This window comes from Mustela lutreola, chromosome 1 (assembly GCF_030435805.1).
Source record: "Mustela lutreola isolate mMusLut2 chromosome 1, mMusLut2.pri, whole genome shotgun sequence".
Taxonomy (NCBI): Eukaryota; Metazoa; Chordata; class Mammalia; order Carnivora; family Mustelidae; genus Mustela; species Mustela lutreola.
In genome coordinates, this window is record NC_081290.1 from 192,424,990 (window position 1) to 192,442,566 (window position 17,577).

Here is a 17,577-nt window from a genome sequence, read left to right on the forward strand (position 1 = left end):
ACTCTGGCTTTAAAAAGATCGAGGTAGGTATATCCCATGCTGTCCTTAATGAAGCGAGCGGAGGTTCAGGGGGTACCTGGGCTTCGAGCCAGGTTAGGCACAGGGTGCGGAGCCAGTGTGTCCGACTTCTCTGGAAGTCCTTGGAGAATTCCAGAGGCTGGAACAACGGAGCCTCCAGCAAGGGAAGAAAAGGGGGATAGTTTCAGAGTTCTTGCTCATTGGCCTGAGGGTCCCACATGAGAACAGGATGCCTGAACCCATCAAGCAGAGATTTCATTAAGACGCCCCAAACGGTTCTGTTTCGGCTAGCCGTGACGGGTGGTGGTAACAATGACGGTAATTACATAACACCATAGCAGGAGTGTAGTGCTGTATTATCAGTGCTCTAGTATTATTGGAGTTGATTAGAGTAATTAAGACGATATCATGATCATGATTATGATTATTGATGACAACGAGCACTTACTTTGTGCCAAGCCCGGTGGGAAGCCCTTGGCTTGAATTCCTGGATTCAGTTCTCACGACGGCCCTGCTAACAGTGCTCTGATTCTCTCACTTGACTTATCTGCCCCTTAGCGACCCAACGCAGCGTGAGAGGAAGACAGGGCCTCTCCAACACCAAAGTCATGGTGTCAGAGGCACACTTGCCTCTCGGAAGGCACTGCTGAGCCCCTGGGACATTGTGTCCGTCCCTCTTTGTACTGACTAGGGGGAGGCATGGTGTGCGGGTTACACATGGGAAGCTCAGTAGAGGCAGGGAGGCACCGTTGGGAGAAGTCGCAAAGACAAACCCCAAAGTTGGGAACCAGACCTGGGTTCAGTGTTCATTCCGGTAGCTTAATTAAGTGTCTTGGCCAAGTTTCTTATCCCCTGAAGCTTCAGTTCTGCGTCTGTGAGGTGTAAGTTCATTGATCCACACTGTGGTTGGACGGGGGCTCTTTCTTGCATGGTGCCTGCCAGGTGTGGTTCGAGGCTGTGAGGATACAGACGTAGGTGAGACACCCAAGTTCCCGTTCTGAGAAAGAGAGAGATGATAGTAGAGGAGGCAAACCGAGGAAGACCTACGCCCGTCGGTTGTGTCAGCGATGAGTCCTAGAGAGACTCTCCAACGGGCAGTGTGACCGTGTGACTGTGGAGGGGGGCAGCGTTATACAAGGTGGGTGGGAAGGCCTTCGGGATGTGCCCTCCGAGCCGAGGACAGTCTGTGTCCCCCTCACAGTGCGGTTGAGGAAAGCGAGTGAAAGACCCCCTGGTGCCTGACACGTACCGAGTGCAGCGCTGGTGGTCTTATTCTCGTTTCCTTCCTTCCTTCCTTTACCCGTGTGTGGTCAGCACTTGGCCAGGTGCTGGAGCGTTGCCGGAGAGCGTGCATGTGCACACGCTCACAGCATACGACACAGCTACCGTTTGTGGGAAATGGTAAGACGAGTCACCGGCAGGAACTGTAGATGCTTGTTGAGGAAGACTCGTCAGAAGAGTTAGCTGAGGAGCCGGGCTTGGAGGGTTGAGGTTTGGAAAGAGAGATGCGATTTGATTACAGAGCAAAGGACAGGCCCGGGAGTGGGTATGGCACGAGCAGAGGGACGAGGAGGGGTATGTCAGACTTAGAGGGCCATGAGAGGTCCAGCCTCCCCAGAGTTGTAGGGGCTGAAGTGGACGAGACCAAGCATGGAGGAGAGAGACTTAGAAGTCCATGGAGATTCTTAATTGGAAGGCTGGGACGTTGAGTGTTTGTTTTGTGGACAGCGTGGAGCCCTTGGTGGCTTTGGAGCATGGAGCAACATAGGTGGGTTCAGTCAGGAGTACGTACTGAGTACTTTGTGCAGACCTGTCCTCGTGCCCCCAGAGCCGGGGCACGGGCAGCAGCACTGCGGTCAGACCATGTAAGAATTGTCACCTGGGCCCGAGGAGGGAACGGCTCATTCTGACCTGAAGTCAGGGCAGGCTTCCCAGGTGAGCCTGCTGGGGAATCTGGCAGCCGGAGAGGCGCGTGTCCGGAGGTGGCAGCCCAGCAGGAAACCGCGAGGTGGGCTTTCAAGGAGCTCAGATCCATCCTGGCCTCTCCTCCGGCCCCTCCCCCCTCCTTTTCTGTCAGGTAGCCAATCCAGATGGTGACTTCCGGCTCACGATCGTCAACGCCTCCGTGCTCGACCGGCCCAGGGCTCTTGTCCTCCTGCCCCAAGACGGGTGAGTGTGGCCCCAGAGGACATCAGCATGTGGCCAATGTTGCAACGGACGGATGCTCATGGGAAGGCAGACTGTTGGACACAGGCTTGTTCTCTGATGATGGCGGTTGAAATAGTCTGGTGACTTTGAGTCTTGAAACTGGAGCTCAGTCACGTTGTCGGTTAACTCCATTCCCTTTTTGGTAGCAAGCCTCAGAGTCTCCACATCCACACGTCTCACGTCTGGGGGGTGTTTCTCCTACGAAAGGTGTTACTGAAAGTCTCTCCACAGATGTAGCGTAGTCGGGCCTGGTTGGATAGTGTGAGGATTTTTTATCTCGAGTTTGGCGCATGATGCAAACATATGATCCCTTCTATCTCCTCCCTGCCTGCACCCCCCACCCCCTGCCCACCCCAGCTTGGGTGGGTTTTCTTACTAGCGATTTATATGCACCTGGGAAATGCAAGGGTGCTCTTTATTAATTTCTTAACCGAAGGAAACATAGCTGAAAGGAAATTCTGAGTTAGGCTTTCTATCCTTCTAGTATTTATGATAGAGAATTAGATCTTTTTAAAATTTTTTAAATTTATTTTTTATTTTTTTAATAGATTATTTATTTATTTATTTGACAGACAGAGATCACAAGCAGGCAGAGAGAGAGAGAAGCAGGCTTCCCGCCGAGCAGAGAACCCGATTCGGGGCTCAATCCCAGGACCCTGAGATCATGACTTGAGGCGAAGGCAGAGGCTTTAACCCACTGAGCCACCCAGGCACCCCTAGATCTTTTTTTAAAGAGAAAAAATATATATGTGCTTCATTAAAAATTACAAGAGAACAGAAGTTTATGAAAGGAAAAACATTTTTTCCCTTCTTTTTCACTCTTAATCCTTCTCCCTCACACTTCCTGGGGGTAATCTTGGTTAGTAATTTCTTGTGTATCATTCAGAATTCTTTTTTACCCATGTGCAAGCACATAGCCTTAATACACAGGAGCACACACATATACACACACACACTCAGGCATCAAATAGAAATGTGGATAAGGACTGTTCTGCTTGTTTTCAAAACATTTAACGTGGGTTGAAGATGACCTTTTTGTGTGAGCAAACCTGGAAACATGGAGATTTTCAGGCATCATAATACTCTTTTGTATGTACCATCGTGTTTCATTTTCTCTGTAGATTAACATGTTGACATGTATACACATATATCCCCCTTAAAGTGTATGTGTTTTTAAAGACACATAACACCAGTGTCATTTTTTTGCTGGTGTGCACAGTGCTTCGATGAATGTCATGGTACACTGTCTTGACATAACCTGATTACATCTGTGGATGAATTCCAGCAGAGGAATTTCTGGATCTAGAAATTTGGTGGTGTTAAGTATTAGAATTACCGCTTACAATAATCATACTGCTGACCGAACTGGCTATACGGTTCTAGAGGCTTCTTACCTCCTGGGGTAGCATTTGACGCCCTAGGTCGAATGAAATGTGCGTTCTTCTCCCATTTTGACCAGGGTGATGTTCTGGACCGACTGGGGAGACCTGAAGCCGGGAATCTATCGGAGCAACATGGACGGCTCGTCTGTCCATCGTCTCGTGTCAGAGGATGTGAAGTGGCCCAACGGCATCTCTGTGGATGACCAGTGGGTCTACTGGACAGATGCCTACCTGGACTGCATCGAGCGGATCACTTTTGACGGCCAGCAGCGCTCCATCATCCTGGACAACCTCCCGCACCCCTACGCCATTGCCGTCTTTAAGGTGGGGCCTCCTTTGCTCCCAGCTCCGGGCAGTCTGGTAGAGCAGGGGAAGAGCTGCCCGTGGGTTTTTGCAGAGCTGCTTGTCTGACTGACTTCTAGAAAATCAGCTCCCTTCTGCCTTTGAGGCTGTTGCCTTTAGCTCATCTGGATGGATGTCAGACAGAGTTGGCAGGCATTGGGCGACTCACTGTTCCCGGTTCAGAAGGTTAAAAGTTGAGGTTGTTTCATAGAAAAATCCCCATTTGCCCCCGAGTGCTGGTAGTTTGAGCTCAGTGGCCTTATCTCTTGCTCAGCTGGTGTCCTGATGGGCTCCGATGGGATCCGTCCCACTCGTGTGCCCTGCCACTGCTGCTTTGACTCTAGAGAACAGAATGGTTGGTTTTTCCTGCCACTGGGAAGCAGATTTCGAACTGAATGGTTGGGCTGTGGTCAAGCTCTATACCGCTTAGATAGTTTCTGTCGGGCCGTCCGGGCCGTTCCTTCATCATGGCTCTTGGGTGAGGTCTGGAACAATCCACCGTCTTGCATTTCGGTGGAAATCTCGGTCGGGCTGATCACTCACCACTGCATGTTAGGTGTCCTCTGTAGGGGGGAGCCCTTGTTCGTCCTGAGGGCCCAGGATCGGAGACCCAGGAGCTGGACTGATGAGCAAGGGTTTTCTTTCTAGAACGAGATCTACTGGGATGACTGGTCGCAGCTCAGCATCTTCCGAGCTTCCAAATACAGCGGCTCCCAGATGGCGGTTCTCGCGAGTCAGCTCACGGGGCTGATGGACATGAAGATTTTCTACAAGGGCAAGACCACTGGTAAGGCTGCATTGCCGGCGCCATCTCCCTCACGTGCTGGTCTCCGGGAAGGGGCTGGGTGTGGGCAATCTCCGCTCAGGCGGGAGCTGGCAGCCTGCGTCTTTCTTGTCACGACAACATGCCCATTATTTAATTTCTGCCTAATGACATCTTAATTTCTTTTCTAATGGTACACAAACAGCTGGAAGACAGCATGTTTTCGCCTGCCTAGAGTGTGATCCTTGGTGGGTAATTACACCCTCCTCCTGCCTTTGGCCCCTGACTGATTGGTGGCGTAGCTTCTGCAGCTGGAGAAGCCCAGCGTGCGCTCACTCCCCATTTGGCAACCGCACAGGGAGCCATGCTGTGCTGAGTCTGACGCCAGTTGCTGCCTCCCGACGGGAGTCCCGTCATGTCCTCTGCTTGCCCCGATGACCTGTTGCTCACTGAGCACCCACCTCCCTTCTAATGCGAGGTGTCGTCATAGGATGCATGGATGCACCTGTCCCCGCCTGAAACTCTCTTAAACCTCACAAAGGAGATGGGTCTCCCCCCCCACCCCCCATCAACAGTTTGGCCACTGCCTAGCACTGAGTAGGGCTCAGCATTTGTTGAAAGAGGTCATGAAAAGGGACCGGTTGCCAGCAGGTGCAGATAGGAGCTATCTTAAAGCTTGCTGGGTGAGGCTTCAAGAGCTTCTCCAAGCCTTGTGACCTGCTCGCTGGTCCTGGAGACCAAGACTGTGCCACAGAAAGACTGTGCGTCACTTCCTGCCCTCTCCCTCCGTGTGCTCCCCGCACCGTTGGCTCTATAAGACAGAGAGCAGGATGGTCTGGGAAGAGTAGTCCCTTTAAGAGGCACCCTGTTTATCGCAGTGGGATTAAATAGCATCCTGGGGTTGGTTGATTCGCCTTTACTGACTGACCAGCTGCTGGGTTTCCTGTTTGGCACTAGAATGTTGATGTTGTTTTATGGGATTTGGGCGGCGCTCTGCTAGGAGAAGATTGACAAAGGGAGAGAATAGGGTTGCAGATAGCATTGTTATTTTGGGGGGACCAGTGAAGATAGCATTAAGAACACCCTTGTGAAATGGTGAAGAATGTTCGAAATGTAAATCTGCCTTAGTGTTCTGTCTTTGCACCGGACCTGTGGTGTGGGCGGGGCTGGTGTCACCATCCATGGTTCACAGATCAGGGAGCGGCATTCAGAGGCCAACAAGCTTTCTCAGAGGTCCCTTGCTAGTTCAGGAGCAGGGCCTTTGTTCCAGTTCTGCCGCTAAACCGAGGAGTCACAATTCTTCTCGGAGGAGGTGCCTGTTTGTTGTTGATGTTGTTGTTGTTGTTTTAATTTTTAATTTTTTTTAAAAGATTTATTTATTTCACAGAGAGGGACACAGCGAGAGAGGGAACACAAGCAGGGGGAGTGGGAGAGGGAGAAGCAGGCTTCCCTCCGAGCAGAGAGCCCGATGCGGGCTCAATCCCGGGACCCTGGGATCATGACCTGAGCGAAAGGCAGATGCTTAATGACTGAGCTGCACAGGTGCCCCTATATTATTTGTGTTGTCTGCTCAACACATACAAGACTGCCCATTAATCACATGTATGATAATAATACACATGACAACCTATGCTTATTAAGGGATCACTGTGTCGTAGCCCCACACCGATGCAGTTTGTGGGCACAAATAACCTCCATTCATCTTCCAAAAATCCACGTGTACTGAAAACAGTTCCATCTTTTTAGGTGAGGACGTGAAAGTCAGGTTCACGTTTCTACATCACACGTTTAGTAAGTGGTAAGAATTTGAACCATGGCCTAATGGACTTCTGAGCTGGACTTCGAGAAAACCCGTTGGGCTCTGCTCCCTTCGTCATCCGTTGGGGGAGCAGCCGTGCCCTGGCGCAGGACAGCGATGCAGAAGTACTGGATTCTGATGGGTTCTTGTTTGTGATAGAAATTTTGTTCACTTGGAACATTTGACCATTGGGTTACTTGTTTGTAAACAGACTCCTCTTTTCATCTTTATGTCTGCCGGATTTTTATGCAGGGTCCCTGGGATCTGTTCTTCGTAAAGAGTGCTTTTTCTTTAAAGAGCTTCCTTCGCAAGGCTGTCGATATATCCAGGGGGTGTTGCAGTGAATGGAAATGTTTTGGAGCTCTGGGAGTTGTCCTTCACTCTGCAGTAAGCTGTGGCTTTTAAATACCTACAGCGAGGCAAATTCTCATGGATTTGAGCTGATAATTCTCAAGCGTAGAGATAGTTAAGCAAGGTAGCACCATTTCTGGCTCCTTAATGGGTTCTGGAGGACTCTTCCAAAAGGAAATCTTAGTGTGTTCTGAATCTGCCCCATGAAGACTTCGTGCAGCCGTTTGATCTTCAAAGGAGAAGTCTTTGGAGGTGATGACTATCACTTGTCCACTCTTCACATCTGCCCGCCTCGCCCACACGGGACTGGAGCGTCCTGTATGTAGAGCGTGTGGCTGTGTTCTGGTGGAATTCTGCTGACCGCTCCTTCCATGCTTGCCCAGGTTTTCTGTGGCTTTGTAGCACCCCATCAGCGCCTGCCCTGCCTACCTCCTGGGGTCCATGACTCGGTCTGCTCGGTCTGGGGTGTGCTCCTGGTTACAGCCTCTCAGACTGTATAACACCTCTGTCCAGACCAGACTCCTGAAATGCCGCAGCCCGTTTGGGGTTCCGTGCTTATAGCTTTTGCTTCTTTGGGTGGGAGCATTTCACATGCTCCCCGTGTGACAATGTTAGTCTTGCTATTTTGCAGACCTAGCCCCATGTGAAATTGTCATCCTGTCCCCGAGTATTTTTCAGATACTCTGTTATTGTTCGGTTTCTTGGAACATTAAATGATATGTAGTCCTTTGAATATAGAGAACACATTCGCAATCCTTTTGGAATTGTTTTCCATTAGGGGAAGCTCTGTGTTCCCCCATAGCCTAGGGCATGTGTCTTCTGAGAAAGGAACAGCCCCTGCCCATGGACCAGATCAGGGTGAATTGATTCTTGGCATTTCTGCTCTCAATAGGCTATTCTGCTATGGTAACTCTACCTTTAGAGTGGGCTGAATTATTTGTAGAAACTTATGAATGTTGCCTCGTACGGATTCTTGTCTGTGGGTGTGTGTACTTCATGTCTTTGGGAATTCTTCGTACTCTCTGGTCTTTAGCATTGAAACAACACTGTTGCTGCATCACTGCCATTTTTATTTTTATTTTTTATAAGATTTTATTTATTTTAAAGAGAGAGAGTGTGTGTGAGAGTGCACATGCATGAGCTGGACAGGGGCAGAGGGAGAGAGAAAGAATCCCCAGCAGACTCTGTGCTGAGCCTGGAGCCTGACACGGGGCTTGATCTCACCACCCTGAGGTCATGACCTGGGCCCCAATCAAGAGTCAGATGCTTAACCCACCGAGTCACACAGGTGCCCCTGCAATTTTTAGTTTATGTGTATGCCAGTTAAACTCTGATGAAGTGCCAGCCCATCCAGAGCTACTGTGGGTATCGTCACCCATATCAATACTGATTGTCATTAATGGACCCTGTTTTCCAACCTGCATTTCGGTGTAAGTATGACACAGCTAAAATCTTGGCCGGTTGGAAGCAGGTGGCTTGGATGTGACTTGGGGGGGACAGCAGGGGAGTTTCTCTGTCCATGAGATGGCAAAACATTATCAGTCGAGTTTTAGCAAAGTATTTATGTTTATTTTCCCCAATTTTGATGCCGAATCGTCACAGCCAAAAGAACAAGCATACGTTTCGTGGTTGATGTGGCGTTTACGGTGCTCAGTAGTCATATCGTGTGTCCAGCTGTGACAAAATGGTTTATGCATTCCATCCCCTCCTTCGAGAAAGGTGTGGGGGTAGGAAGAGACCTTTTTCATCACTGTTCATCCACTAAAGTTCTCTCTCCAGACTATAGTGAAGGATTTTATGGACTTGTATCTGGCCCTTTCTTTGGAAAGCAGAACCAGAGACAAGATTAGAAATAGGGACAGGACAGGTCTGCATGTACTAGCCTCGTGTGGGTTTATTGTGTGGCTCATAGTGCGAAGGCTGATAAGGGCCCCGTGGCTGGGCCTTCGTTCAGCTCGGTGGCGGCGCTCAGGCACTGAGGAAGTGAGAGGCAGAGACCCAGATGTTTGTCCGGGGCCCCGTCATGACTCAGGTGGATGGCTCCAAATTAAGGGCTGTGGGGTCTTAGGAGAAGAACCCCACTCATGCTAACTCAAGTCAAATGGGCTAATGAAAACATTAAGGGAGATTGTAAGGAACTCAGAGATGGAAAACACAGGTGAGCCTGATGGGGCCTGGTGCTGGGAATGGCCAAGCTGCCCTTTCTCTCTCTCTTTCCCTCTCCCCTGGGGGCCCCGGTGTTACCCTTTTCCTCACCTCCGGAAGTCTACTGTGTTCTCTTGATTCCCTCTCTCTCTCTCTCTTTTTTTTTTTTCCCCAAGATTTAATTTATTTATTTGACAGAGAGAGATCACAAGAGGCAGGCAGAGAGAGAGAGGGGAAGCTGACTCCCTGCTGAGCAGAGAGCCTAATGCGGGGCTCGATCCCAGGACCCTGAGATCATGACATGAGCTGAAGGCAGAGGCTTAACCCACTGAGCCACCAATGCGGCCTCGACTCCCTCTCTTGAGTCTATTTCTGCACATCTGTGCCCTGCATCCCCTTTGACACCTGCACTCTGGGACCAGCTCCCAGCTCCAGCTCCCCAATGACTCTGTGGTTCCTCGCTAGCCCCGTTCCGAATTCTCAGGACGCATGGCTGATGCTTGGCCTGGTTCCAGGGCAGCCTGTTGGGCCGGAGACCCTGCGTAGCCTCTATCTGGGCTCTGAGTAGAAATGGCCACCACATCCCTTTTGTCTTCCAAGCTTTGTTCATGCTGTCTAGTCTGTAAAAGGAGGGGGTGGTCTTAGATTTCAGTCCCTTGTCCGGGGTCTCCCCGGTCCCGATTAACCTGGATGCGGCCGCTGTTTGTCTTCTCTCCAGGAAGCAATGCCTGCGTGTCCAGGCCGTGCAGCCTGCTGTGCCTGCCCAAGGCCAACAATAGTAAAAGCTGCCGGTGTCCGGAGGGCGTGGCCAGCAGCGTCCTCCCATCCGGGGACCTGATGTGTGAGTGCCCTCAAGGCTACCAGCTGGAGAACAACACCTGCCTCAAGGAAGGTGGGTCCCAGTCATCTTTTCTGCCCGCCGGCCTCCCCCACTTCTTCCCTCCCCTCTCCCAGCGCTCTCTGTTCCGCTCTCTGTTCCCCGTGGGTTTGGGTGATTGAAATGCCCTCGGTAAAAATCAAATCCGCTAGATACTTAAAGAGACATCCTGGTCCAGGTTCTGAGGCCTGTGCGCCTCAGTCCTCATCGGGAACAGCCCTGCGTGGTTTGTATAAACACGATAACTGTGCTTTAGGTTTTCCTGTCAGATGACTCAGGCCTTCCTCGATGTCCCCTTTTTGTCTCCTCACCCATGCCTTGTCCTTGCTTCCTGTCAGCTGGGACCAAGCCCGACTTGGAGAAAGGACTGGTGGGACTCTATAAGCTCACCGAGGCTCACGTAGCAGTTCTCCCCCGCCCCTCACCCCCACCAGCCCGGAAATGTCTAGAACATTGGGAACGATGTTACAGACTCTGAGGCTTCACCTCACGCTGTGACCAAGTGGCCGTAGCAGCCTCACCCACTCTTCCTTTGAATTTAAATACATGGATTCTAAAATTTTCCCTCAGAACCTGTCTTGATCTTTCTTTCCTATCTGATTTATGTTCCCAGCCTGGCGTTACTGTGAGTGAGGTGAGCCTCTGGAAGAGGGGCCCTGCCAGGAAGCACCCACATCCCTGCTTTTTTTTTTTTTTTTTAAATTCTCACAGTTATTGGCTTTGGAATCACAACCTCCCTCCTCATAGAAGCCTCTTAGACCTGGGGGTGGGCACACAAAGGAGCCCTGTGGTCCCTTTTCCTATAAGAAATACACATGGAGAAAGGCTCACCCTTCCTTTCGTAGACACAGTAGAGTCTCTTTCAGGCTCCAGACATCATCTTAAAGCTATTCACAAAGAAAAAGTGTTAACAATTAAATTAGAGAACAGCTTTTTAATATTTTCTTTTAGAATGCTTTTGGTGACCCAAACAAGAGGCCAACCTTCATGTGTTCTTGTCTTGGTTTACTAAACAGTGCATTTTTTTTCCCTGTGTGTCATGAGTGGAATGAGGTCCTCAGAGAATCATGTATCCTTTGTCATCTACTTGGCTGAACAATGGAATATATATGGATATAATGGTTGTATATACAAAAGTACGTATAGGTACAGATCTGTGGGACACGTATGTTTTCATACTGTGTAGATAGAGCCCCTTAAGCAGTTCCTTGTATAATTAGTGTTTTATGACGGCGATGTTTGGTCCAGTCGACCCATTGGACCCAACTGGCACCATTGCCGTTATCACCATTATAAACACCCCCAATACCGATCCAGCTGGCCTCTTGTCCTTTAATTATAATTAAGAGAAGACGAGAGGAGGTCTCCGTTGTGTGCTCCCGTGTGCAGGTGTGCTTGGCACCATTTTCCTCTTTACCCTGTAAGGCATGGTATTTGAGGAAGAGAAATGGAAACTCAGTGAAAAGTGAACGTCTTGCAGTCTGGCCGTAAGAATAATACGGGTCTCGTTTCCACCCCCACCTACCCCCACTGTCCAGAGAACACCTGTCTCCGGAACCAGTATCGCTGCAGCAATGGGAACTGTATCAACAGCATTTGGTGGTGTGACTTTGACAATGACTGCGGGGACATGAGCGACGAGAGAAACTGCCGTGAGTCTTCCTGGCTCAGCCGGGCTTTCGGGACGGGGTGCACGGACTGTCCTTGGAAGGCTGGCCAGCCGGCTCCACCTAGGTTGGGGGGCCAGCAGCCTGGGGTGCCCACCAGTGACCGGTGATGCCCTTGCCGGCTGATGGGGCTCAGAGACCAGAGAAGACACATAGATAATAGGTGGTTATTGAAAACCCAGCCCCACCAGTAAGGGAACTGCTCGTTCCAGAGGGTTGACTGGTCAGCATCTCCCAGCTGGAACTGAGCTGACTGCGGAGTTGGGCAGTCTGTGCTCTCGTTGTGGCTTTACCACCGTGACAAAGGTGGTGACCAGGTGACATCCCTTGGTCTGTAAATTCAGCCTTTCCAGAGATGGGAAGCAGATTTCATTCCTGTATGCCATCCAGTCAGCAGCTCTTGGCTGCCTGCCAGTCTCCAGAGAGACGGTTCTCCCTGACTGAGGATGCCTCGTCAGGCCTGAAGTGTGGGGACGTTGATCTGTGCACATGGAAACATCATCTCGGGCTGTGTGCTTTCTGAGGGGCGTTACCGAGGCATGGGTTTAAAGACAAATAACTGCTTATAATGATTAGATTTATTTACTGCAAGGTTTTAATTTTTGATAGCTTTGATATTATCTTCCAAGGAGGCGCTTGGCCCTCGGACCGTAAGTAGTACGTTCCTACATTCACTCAGCAAATAGTTGTTGAGGACTCCTTTGGGCTAGGATCTGTGTGCAGCCTGGGGTACTGGGTGATCAGTCGAACACGGAGTTGACTCCGTAGGGGAGTTGGGAGAGTGGAGACGTGGTTACGGCAGAGCTGCGCCCTGTGCATCTGGGAAGAGCACACAACTCAGACTCGGGTTGGTATTTATGGGGAGCCCTGAAAGGTGGGCAGGGCTGAACCAAGCAGAGGTGGAGGGAGCATGGCGGTTGGCAGGAGAACAGCAGCTCTGAAAGCCCAGAGGTCAGAGCGTGTACGGTGTGGTTAGGAAGCTGGTGTGGCTTATTGTTGACGTGACTATGGAAGCTGAGGCAGGGGGCAGATGGGCTAGTGATGGGGCCCAGGGCAGCAAGTGCCTGTGGGCTTTCTTCAGAAGAGCCGTTGGGAACAGCTGAAATAGCATGATAAGATTTTTGTCTTTGGAAAGATAAGCTGTGGGCAGAAGGCACTGGATGGGAGGAAGACCAGAAGTAGGGAAGCCAGAAACCACTGTGAAGGCTTCTCTTGCAAATATTTTCCCATTGGAAAGCCAGAAGCTCATTTACCCTTTTGGGCTTTGAGAAGAGTGGGTGATGCCTGGCTCCGGGGTGGACATACGTCAGTAGCCGTCTGTGGGGTCTGTGCCTGGTTCCCACGCCCTACCTCCACCACCGCCCCCGACCCCACCCAGCCAGAAAGCAAGCTTAGTAGTTGACACCCTAAACTCGCCTGGTCCCAGCAAACCTCTCTGCTGGCCTTGCTGGTGCTTGGGACGTTATTTAACTAACACTTTCTTAATCATTTCTCCTTGGTTTCAGTGGAGCAGGGAGATGAGCTCACTACTGAAGGGCAGATCTAGAGAAGCGTTAGACTGTCTCTGTGTTTTCTTCTCTGCCAAAAGGACACTGATACAACCTTCTCGACCTACCAGAGTCTCAGGAGAGGGCGGTATTTGTGGGGGAAGAGCCAAAGCTCCTTAAAAACAATAAATATCAACAACGCTGGACCCAAGCCTGGAAAGGACTTTCTTACATAATGGGGTGGGAGAGGAGATGCTTCTTAGAATTAACACCTCGCTGTGACAATTGTCCAGACGTGATTAGCCTTAGTGGAAGCAGACAGATTTAAACTAGATGACCTTGTGTCCGATTGATGGGGATTCCATGCAGGGGCTTTGGGTTCCACTGGGTGACAAGCTGGGATCTTGTACCAGTTCAGTGTTCTGAGAAAGGGAGCTCCCTCCATCTTCAGGAGGGATGCCCTCTTCCTGCATCCCCTAGCCCTGGAGCTCAGTGCCAGCCTCACAGGCTTCCGCACACCGTTCACACTTCTCCTCTGAGCCAAGTGTGCAGCTGGCACTGACCTCCTTGTGGTCTGGTGTCAGCGTCCGCTAGGGTCGACCTTCCCCAGGACCATGGACCGTGGAACTTGCTTGCTGCTCTGCTCTCTCTCTGTTCATTCACTTGGCAGGGGGGAGGTGGTAAGGTGGGGTGCAGGGGTCACAACGTGGAGCCTGGGAACCGGAGAGCGGTGCCTGACTGTGCTTGCCTGAGTGGCTCCCTTATCGAGGAGGATGAGAGCTGTGGTTATCCTGACGGTGGAGGTGCCCCATCCGTGGGCAGGGCTGCAGGGAAGGGACCCGCTGCTGCAGGGCGCCACTGCTGTCTGGGCGGCTAATCGCAGCATCTCCATCAGCCGCAGGGGAGGAGAAAGGGAGTAGTGACTGGGAAGCCAGGGAGGGCTGTTGTCAGCTCATCTCCCTCCCCCGCGCACAGACTCCTGCGCTGGGAACTTGTCAGGCGCTCTGGGTTTTGACGTGAAGCCCCTGCAGCCTTGTCATTTTTGTATTCATCCTCTGCCTCCCACCATGAGCTCAATTACAGAGAAGAAATGGAGCCTCAAATAAGAGCCGCTGGGATATCTAACTGTATAGCGTTGCCCCTGGCTTTTTATTTCCTGGCACACCACTGCTCCCCCACCCCCGGATCCTGTTCTATCATGTTGTACCTCATGTGTCAGCCGTTCCTGAGCACAGCCTTCCTCCCCAAAGCCTCGCCTCGAGGGTCTTTTGCTGGGTTCTAGGGGTTGGGCTCCCCCCAACTCCAGATGATTTCCGTTTAGAAGAAGGAGAAGGATCTACGTCTCTACCCATTCCGGTGCAGGAAGGCAGAGGAAGGACAAGAAAGAGACATGACACTGGTTTGGAGCTATTCCGTTTTGCAGCCCATGTCATGGCTCTGGTCCCAAACCGATTTGCTTATTTACGTTCATAATACTGCCTCGGCATAGGTGTTCTGTTATCTCTATTTTACAGTAGAGAAAACAGAGGCACACATCGGTTAGGTTACATAAGTTACAGAATTGAGATCCGTATCTAGTCTTTCTGTCATCACAGCACTTGGCCACCTGACCTTCACCTCCTCCTGCTGTGCAGGAAGCAGGCCCAAGGGGGTTCAAGTTAATTGCTTGAGGCAGAGGCAGAGCCAGGATCTGACACATCCGGTTCTGCCCGACGACAGGGCCCAGGTGGCCTGCAGAATTCTTGCCCGACACTTCCTGTGTCATCAGTATGAGGGGCACGTGGGACTGGGCTTCTCCGTGGTCGTTGTCTAGACGAAGGTATCTTTGCTGCTGACTTAGAGGCCGTACGAGGTGATCCTGCCCATCAGTCTCTCTCCCAGCCGAGGGCAGTTTCTCACCTTCCCAGCCCGCTGCCCATCTGGAGGCTGTCCTGCCCTTCTCTCCCTTGCTTGTAAATGTCAGGTTCTCATGGGACTGATTTTTTTTTTTTTTTGTCTGTTGCTGCAATTCAGATCTGCTTCCTTCTCTGTTTCAGTTCTTTTTCCACGGTGGGGGTATGTGTTGGCCAGGGAATAAATTGTCTCTCACGAGTATGTCGTCTCTTCCCTTGTAGCGACGACCGTCTGTGATCTGGACACCCAGTTCCGCTGCCAGGAGTCTGGGACCTGCATCCCACTCTCCTACAAATGTGACCTTGAGGACGACTGTGGCGACAACAGTGATGAAAGTCACTGTGGTAAGGGGACATGATGTCCAGGAACCCCACTCCTGAGTGGGGCAGCACCCTTGCTCATGGGGCTTTTGTGGGCTGCAGATGGAGGATTTCTGGAAGTGTCTTGGTTTTTCTTTCTTTCTTTCTTTCTTTGAGAGAGAGAATGCACTTGTATGCGCAGGTAGTGGAGAGAGGGGAGACAGAGGAGTGGGGAGGGGCAGAGGGAGAGAAAGAACACACAAGAATCCTAAGGAGGTTCCTTGCTGAGCACAGAGCCCAAAGCAGGGCTCCATCCCAGGACCCCGATATCATGACCTGAACCAAAACCAATAGTTGGACATTTAACCGACAGCAACCCAGTTGCCCCCATCGGGGTTTCTGATACCCAGCTGTGTGACCACCTCTGTCCCCTTGGTAGGACCAATTCATTCAGAAGATAATGGACCCTACTTTATGGTGCAGAGATGCTATAAGCACGAATGAGATAGGGAGATTTCTGACTAAATACAGGCAGTTATTAACAGCTCTGTGCGGCACAGACTTGGCCTACATGTCTGGGTGGCTATGAGATTAGCCTCCTGAAGACACAGATCTATACCTTTGTGAACGTTGTGTTTTTTGTTTTTTAAACCAGTCTAATTCAGTAAACTGTTGGAAGCCAGCAGATGGTACAAATGTTGTTCGAACATCTGTTTTCTGAATGGAAATTTTTATGTTTAGAAAAATAGTGTGTTGGAATTACCAGGAGTGATGGGGGTTCTCTAGCTCAGCCCTCTTGATTTCCAATTAAATGACTGAGGGGACTTACTCAAGGTGACACTCTTAGTTTGTGTCAGGATATCGACCCGGAGCCTGTGGTTCCCCCCACCCCCTCGCTGCCACACCTGGCCCTGCCCGGTGCGGAAGGCCTGTTGTCAGGAGTGGCTCCGGTACCACACTCAGTGTTGCTGGCCGTCCAAGGAGGAAACATCCTGCGGTGCTCATAGCACACCAGACCAAAGGAGTCCTGACTGAGAAGGGGAAGTGAGAACAGGGCCAGACGCCGACCCAGACAGCGTGATGAGTTCGTGGCTCTCCCTGCCCACCCATGGGTCAAGTTGTGCACCTTCCGCACACATTTACGGATGGGACCTGCCTTTCACCAGCAGGTCGTTTGACCCCAAGGACTGAAATGAGGGGGGCAAGGGAAATGCCCTTTGGCTGGCTCTTAGAGGAATTTTGTGTGTATGGGGGTCCCCTCATTTTCCCTCATCTTTGTAAAGATAGAAAGTTCTGGAAGGGAGTCTTTGGGATTCAGTGCTGTTTCCTCTGCATTCCTCCCATTCCTTCCTTAGCGCCTGCACGGGGTTGAAGGGCACAGCTTCATAGGAAGGAGAGTCCAGCATCAGATTCCCTGTTCACAGCCTGTTTGTGCTAATATCTCCCGAATCCACCCCAGAGTCTCAGTCCTGGATATCCTCAGAGCCAGGTCCTCATAAATCTCCAGACTGTTTCCCCACCAATATCTGAATTTCCAACTTCACCGTCAACCCGAACGACTCAACTTGGGGAGCCACCCTGGGCTCCAGGCTTGGCTACCCCTTTTACAATTCCATTTGACTGAGATTCCCAGGGTCTAAGAAAGATGTTGCCGGTATAGCCTGCTTGCAGGTCTCGGACAGGCTGCATGGGTTCATTTGCCTAAAGACCCCACCTTTCTAGAGATAGCCAGCCAGCCAGCGTCCCTGGAGCTCTGCCCACAGAAGGACCCCAGTTTCCTCTGTGTTGGGAGCTCGGCACTTATCTTCACCTTCCCCGATCGGAGCATCTCAAACTGATCGGCTCCCTTGAAGTTCTCATAACTTCTTTTCTGAAACCACAGATTCTGTCTCTAGAAGCTTCTGTTTCTTGAGAATTGTTGAGGATTCTACTTTCTGAGTAACTGGAGCATTGCCTCCTAACCTTCCCCTTGTAGCGAGCTTAGACAGTATTTGTGAAGTGCCCTGGGGAGCATGGATGATGCCGTTCGTGGCCCAGAGGCAGCCAATGGCAAGGACATGAGGGTGTCCGGGGCACCTGGGTGGCTCAGTCGCTTCAGCGTCTGACACTCTTGATTTCAGTTCAAGCTGTGATCTTGGGGTCCTGGGATCAAGGCCTGCATCAAGCTCCACGTTCAGCCTGGAGTCTACTTGAGATTTTCCCCTCTCCCTCTTCCTTCATCCCCTCCCTCTGCTTACACTCTCTGGCTCTCACGTAAATAAATAAATAAACTTTAAAAAATGTGAGGGTGTCGGTGTCTCAGCCCACCTGGAGTCTGTCCTCAATGGGCTGGCGCCCCCGGTTACAA

At 51.1% G+C, this 17,577-nt stretch overlaps 1 protein-coding gene across 2 annotated transcripts in view; it reads left to right on the forward strand.

Moving 5' to 3' along the window:
* Positions 1–17,577, forward strand: part of SORL1 (sortilin related receptor 1) — a 150,900-nt gene that overhangs the window by 85,538 nt on the left and 47,785 nt on the right. For both annotated transcript variants that reach the window (XM_059183472.1, XM_059183473.1), the window contains exons 18-24: positions 1–23; positions 2,096–2,187; positions 3,686–3,932; positions 4,599–4,737; positions 9,726–9,899; positions 11,423–11,536; positions 15,153–15,275. The exon at positions 1–23 is cut by the window's left edge and continues 109 nt beyond it. In XM_059183472.1, coding sequence (XP_059039455.1) covers positions 1–23; positions 2,096–2,187; positions 3,686–3,932; positions 4,599–4,737; positions 9,726–9,899; positions 11,423–11,536; positions 15,153–15,275 — 912 coding nt within the window. The remainder of the gene's footprint in view (positions 24–2,095; positions 2,188–3,685; positions 3,933–4,598; positions 4,738–9,725; positions 9,900–11,422; positions 11,537–15,152; positions 15,276–17,577) is intronic.